Source organism: Nelumbo lutea, chromosome 8, assembly GCF_056320005.1.
Source record: "Nelumbo lutea isolate HS-2025 chromosome 8, American lotus-T2T, whole genome shotgun sequence".
Classification (NCBI taxonomy): domain Eukaryota; kingdom Viridiplantae; phylum Streptophyta; class Magnoliopsida; order Proteales; family Nelumbonaceae; genus Nelumbo; species Nelumbo lutea.
The window spans coordinates 24893442-24899691 of NC_142691.1; the positions used below are offsets into that span (position 1 = coordinate 24893442).

Genomic DNA, 6250 nt, shown 5'->3' on the forward strand with positions numbered 1-6250 from the left:
AGAGATGAAACGTGAGATAGAAACTTGAATCGATGGCCGGAATACAATAACATATCGATGGAGAAAGAGAAGAACCGTGAAACTTGAATCAACAAGGAATGAAACTATCAACAACGTGGTGGGAGGAGAGGGGAGGGGGAAGAAGAGACAAAAAAAAGAGAGAGCAGGTACGAAGGGTGAGTGGGTTAAGCGATTTGATAAAAAATGAAGTCTATATGCTATTTAAAATAATTTTTCATTAATTTCTAATATGCTGGGCGAAAAATACGTATTCAAATAGAATTAGAACAGAGAGGTTTTGTGTGAGGAATACTATGTGAAGAGCAGATCCGGACTCGAATCCATGACAACATCCGAGTTTCTGTTAAATCCAATGGCTCTCATTCCTAGCATCTTCAGCGGACGACGAAGCAACATCTTTGACCCATTTTCTCTGGATATTTGGGACCCTTTCGAGGGCTTCCCTTTTGGCACAAACCTCAGCTCTGTGCCCAGTTCGGCTTGGGAAACCTCTGCCTTCGTCAATGCCCGCATCGATTGGAAGGAAACCCCTGAAGCACATGTGTTCAAGGCTGATCTTCCGGGGCTGAAGAAGGAAGAAGTGAAGGTAGAAGTGGAGGAGGGAGGGGTCCTGCAGATTAGTGGAGAGAGGAGCAGGGAGCATGAAGAAAAGAACGACAAATGGCACCAGGTGGAGAGGAGCAGCGGCAAGTTCTTGAGGCGATTCAGATTGCCGGAAAACGCAAAGGTGGATCAGGTGAAAGCATCCATGGAGAATGGGGTGCTGACTGTTACAGTTCCCAAGGAGGAGACAAAGAAACCCGAGGTGAAAGCCATTGAAATTTCTGGTTAAAGCTTTTGAGAAGCGCAAAATAATGGAGTTGGTTATTGGTTGAGTCTGTGTTCTTCGTGTGCTTTGTCTATGTTTGGGGCTTTTCTGTGTCGTCTCTCCGTCTATGGTCTGTAAAGAAACGAATGAAAGTATGTAGAATAAAGTGATTTTGAGCAATGAAACAGAGATTTGGATTGTGGTTTTCCCCTGTTAAGTGATAAGAGTGTGTTGTTAAGAGAAATTAAAAATCTTTTTTATAGCTTTGTGATGGAGGTTAATGGACAATCAATTGATCCATCAAGAGATGGAAGATAGAAATTTGAACTCGATAAAATGGATAGAAAAGTTCAATGGTTTTGGAAAAACCATTTAGGCAGAAAAAGTTCGATCACTTGAAAGCATTTGATCGAATTGAGTGACTACAAAGACGAAGTTCTAAAAATCAAGTTAGGCAAAATTAGCAACATAACAATCTCGTGGCTGCAATGTGGGCGATTCTTGAGGCCCATAAACTAGATTTGCAGGTTAACTGAGTCCATTGTCGTATAAGGCGATCCCCTGGAAATGTCTTTCTTGAAGATTGCAAGCATCTATCTCAAAGATCTACAGCAAGAATCGCGTACAGGCAAACCCACCGAAAAGGAAACTCTGCAGCGGACCGGATAGATAGGAATCGATTGGATCATGAAGATTTTGTTCTTTTGGAACCCCCTTGGGACTTATGTTTTCTAGTTTTTCTTGATGCTGCTGGCAGGGCTCTCCCTTGTTGGTATGGGTGGCAATTGGGTGGGTTTGGGTTGAGCTATTCCCAAGTAAGTTTAAGTAGTATTTACTACAGTAAGTGTAGTTGTTCTGGTTTTTCTGAGTTTATCCCTTGGGCATGGTTTTTACCTGTCGTTCTGTGGATGTTTTCTTAGTACGTAGTAGGTATTTTTATTGGTGCGGATTTGTTTGTTTATTTGTCTTTTGGTATTTTTGCTTGTTTGTCTCTGTCGTTGCTTCTGCCCTTTCTGCTTTGTCTGTTTTGCTCTACTACTAAGGAAAACTTTCAGGACCTGTATGGAGCTTTTCTGAGATCAAAGGATTTGGGTGTTTGATGTTAGAGGACATCAAGGTCTGGTTCAGTTTGATTCATGGAGATTCTACATTGTTGGCCGTATTTTTCTTATGTTAGCCATTCTGTTTGAAAAAAATTCGAGGGTCTAGCATGCATGCTCTTTGGAAGGTCCCTATTGCACTGCAGTTTTCTTATGTTACCCTACTTTTCTACCAAGAATCATACTGGTGAAGGAACTCTAGGCAACTCTTAGTTGGAGGAAGATGATGGTAATATTTGGGGTGAAGGAACTCTAGGCAACTCTGGTCAAGCTACCAGAAGTTGCCAAACGGCCCCCAAATTTTTTTTCTACGACACAAAATAGGAATAAGATTGATCGGTTCAGGTTAGAATATTACTGATTATACAAAATTTAACCTCTAATTCTGATATTTTTTTTCCTATTATTTCTTGAAGAAGAGAATACGGACTTGGTTAGAGTTCTAGAAGAGAAGGAAATTAAGCAGGCATTTTTCTTGGGCCTGATGGTATCCCTGCAATTGTGTATAAATATTTCTGGGATCAAATGAAAGAGGACATTATGTGGATTATGTGAGGATTTGTTTTGTTAATAGGAAGTTTGTGGTGTTTTAATCATACTTTTATTACATTGCTTCCCAAGAAAGATAATGATTTTTAGCCCAAAGCTTTTGTAATGTGGCTTATTAGATAATTGCTAAATTACTAGCTAAAAAAATTAAGGCCCTTTTGAAGAAATGTGTTTCTCACTTTCTCCTTGCCAAACTGTTGTTGTTTCTAAGGCATAGTTTGGAAAGAGTACAATACAAATACATACAAAATATAACCTTTTGCACTTTACAAATTTGTCCATGTCAGCATGTCTCTCTTTTGAGAGAAGTTATTTATATATTTTTTCCATTTTTTGTATTTTTTATTTTCTTTTTATTTTAAAGTATATAACAATAATCATTGTTTATCTTGATTAAATTAATAAAATTGTACACTAACAGAGAGAGACCTTTAGGCTTTCCAAGGTCTCTTAAAAAAATGTTATAAAAATAAGAAATTTAAATATAAAATATTAATTGATAATTTTAACAAGATTATTAGATAATTTTGTATTAATGCATCTTTAATTAATTAATAATTTGTGTTAGTTGAGATCTTTATTGTGCATAATGAACTCATTAAAAATGATAAAAGTTAATGAAAATTTAAAATGTAGAACATGTTTTATTAATAGTATTTTGCAAAATTACTCATGCAAAAATTATTGAATAATATTGAAAATTACCAAAAATCACTCAAAAATCTAGAAAAATCTAAAAAACCTAAACATAATTAAAATAATTAAAAAATATATTCAAAATTAAAAATATTTTATATTAATAAGGGTGTTTACTGAAAATAATTAAAAAGTATAATTAATAGTATTACATTATTAAAAAATACCAAAAATTATTAAAAAAAATCCCAAGCCAGAAATTATTTACAAATATTGAAAATTAGCTTTATTTTTTATTAAATATAGTATTTATTTACTTATTTAATTTATTTTTACTAAAATTAAATGCAATTTAATTTTGTAGTGACTAATATGCAAAAGTACATGCTGAAAATACTGAAAATTATTGAAAAAATACTGATATGCAAAAATTACTGAATAATAAGGATAACACTAAAAATTAATTAAAAATCTGAAAATTCTGAAAACCTAAAGCTTAATTAAAATACTAAAAATAATTAAAAATTTAAATTTAATGTAATAATGAAAAATAATGCATTTTAATTTTTAATAGTAGTATAATTAACAATAATATTTTTAAGCTATAAATAGTAAAAATTACATTTAGTTAGTTTTAACCAAGAAATTAACAATATTTTTGAAAATATGATAATTTTCAAAAATTACTTTATTTTAATTAAATACAATAATTTAATAATTATTATATTTTAGTAACTAACAATATTTTAATAATTAACAAAAAGTAACAAATCATTTATAACTTGAGCAAATATTAGATCTATAATTTTGCAGGCTCAAGCAACTATTTTCTTTTAAGTTAGGTCTAGCTGAAATAGGCACCATGCCCACACATTATCAAGGATAATCATATTCGAAGTCTAATTGGGTATCAAAGTTTTAGAGTCCAATGTTGACTCTAGTAGATAGGGCTAAGCTAAATGACCCTTAATAAGCTTAACTTGAAAGTTATATGCATACATGGTAAATATTATTATATAATATTTAAATAACAAATTTTATATTAATATATATATAGAAATGTTATATATTTTTTATACTATATAGAAGCCCGAAGCCCGACTTGTACATAAAATGTCTTTTTTTGGTATACTTTTATAAACTAATAATTTATATTTCTTAATAGTAAATTGATATTTGTTAATAATTTAAGAAGCATATATATATAACATAAATACTTTTTTATATATGTAATAGTATCAGGCCAGGCTTATTTGAGAAAGCTCGAGCTCAAGCCCATAGGCTTGAAATTTTGTCCATGCCTGAAAAATAACGAGTCAGGTTAGGCCAGGCCATCGGGCTACTCGACCCATGAATAGGTCTAATTGTATATATAAATAATTATATACATCAAAAATCATATAAAATAGAAATTTAAACATCTTTTTCAATTTTTTTTAAATGGACCTCTCATAATTTGGCCCAATTGGTGGCCTGGCTTGGCCCAAGACTTGGTCCAAGGCTTGGCCTATGGACCAACCCGACCCACGACATAGGCCCGTACGGTCTCGAGCTGTGGATTGTGCTAAACACCCCCCCCCCCCAAGATTATCCCAAGGGAGGGAGGCATAACCTAGGACTCCTTGTGGACCAACACAGCATGGGCCACTGAAAGAATGGTAGGATCCATCTAATGGACGCCATGAAGGGTGCGGAATGGGTGGGCGAATTTCAAAAATTTTCCTACCTTCTTCCAACTAGGAATCATATTCCCTAAATTTAGAATACAATATTCAAGGATTCTACTTGAACCATGATCAAACCAGATCTGAACCAAAAGGAAACAAGAAGAATTATACCTGATCCGGAGAAACAATATCTCCCAGAGTTGGTGTTCACGCCCAAAGAAGAAACCAAGATCCGCTCCTGCTGAAGATGACACAGCTGTGGATGGAACAGAACCAGCAGGGTGCGTCCTACACACTGGATCCTTCGCAAGAATCCTCTGGAAACTTTGAACAGGGAACCTTTTGGTCTTTCTTGCAAGATTGTTGTCAAGAACTGATTTCTTGATTTCCTATTGCTGTAAAGATCCAATCTTGCAACAGGGAATGGCGGCTGCTAGAGGAGAAATCCAAGGACGAAGAGGGCTGAACTGTGTCTCTTCTCTCTGGAGTTTATGTGAGATCAAAAATCTCAATTCGCAGGAGGTATCTCTTGCATACCAACCCTAATTCGAAATCTGATATTTCTGTTAGGGTTTCTTCTCTTTCTTCTTGATTAAGAAACCTCCTAATTTTGGAGTTATCCCAATCCAAATCAGTATTTGGATAGGGGATAATCTTAATCCTATCTGTAGATTAAGTTAGCTGACTCCTGATCTTATCAGGAGGTTACCAGATTCAAATCTAATTTGAATTTGGTCTCTTAGAGTAGATAAGGTTAAAGACCCAATCCTTTTGCTAACATTAATCTCATATTTGCCCCATGAATAGGTGATCATATCAGCCCAATTCTAAATGGGCTTTTGGCCCATTAAGTGTTCAGTGTTTAACTAGTTTCCAATCTGCTGCCCAGTTGGGCTTCTTTGTATGGCGTGAGACCCAAGCATTGATCTACACACCAGCCACATGGGTTCGGCCCAGCCTTTATTACAAGGCCCAGCCGAATTCACTAAAAAACTCAGTGACCCCCTTGAGCCCATCACATGGACCCTATGGGCCCAACACTTACATTAAGTGGTCCCTGGGCCAAGCCATCTTATAAAAACCCAAGGACTATGGGCAGGTGCAAGATTAGCCCATCAGGTATTATCCTAAATGGTCTTATACTTAACCTCTCAGCCATTAATGATCAAGCACTGTCCGACAAGAGAATACCTCTCCCTCAGCTACAAGTAACAGTGTCATACTCTCTACTCACATGGATCCCGGGAATTAAAACATTTTGCAAATCTTTTGAAAACGTACATATATATATATATATATATATATATATATATATTAATTTTGCAAAACAAAATTCCAACGATTGAAATCAACTGCTGGCAGTTTGGTTTCCATCAGAGAGAGTGCATTCCCGATCATTACCATTGTCCGACAAAGGGGCTGATCCTGTCACTATGATCACTCACTCAGATGAATTCTCATACTACCCC

The 6250-nt window shown here is 35.1% G+C and overlaps 1 protein-coding gene across 1 annotated transcript; it reads left to right on the top strand.

Moving 5' to 3' along the window:
* The first annotated feature begins 255 nt into the window (after positions 1-255).
* On the top strand, positions 256-1046 carry LOC148843449 (17.3 kDa class I heat shock protein-like). The gene has a single exon (XM_088958720.1). The coding sequence runs from the start codon at positions 344-346 to the stop codon at positions 851-853; it is 510 nt and encodes a 169-aa protein (XP_088814846.1). The 5' UTR covers positions 256-343; the 3' UTR covers positions 854-1046.
* The last annotated feature ends 5204 nt before the right edge of the window (positions 1047-6250 follow it).

Bases quoted from the DNA above. Each gene is read 5' to 3' on its own strand.
- LOC148843449 (XM_088958720.1), top strand. From the start codon at position 344: ATGACAACATCCGAGTTTCTGTTAAATCCAATGGCTCTCATTCCTAGC.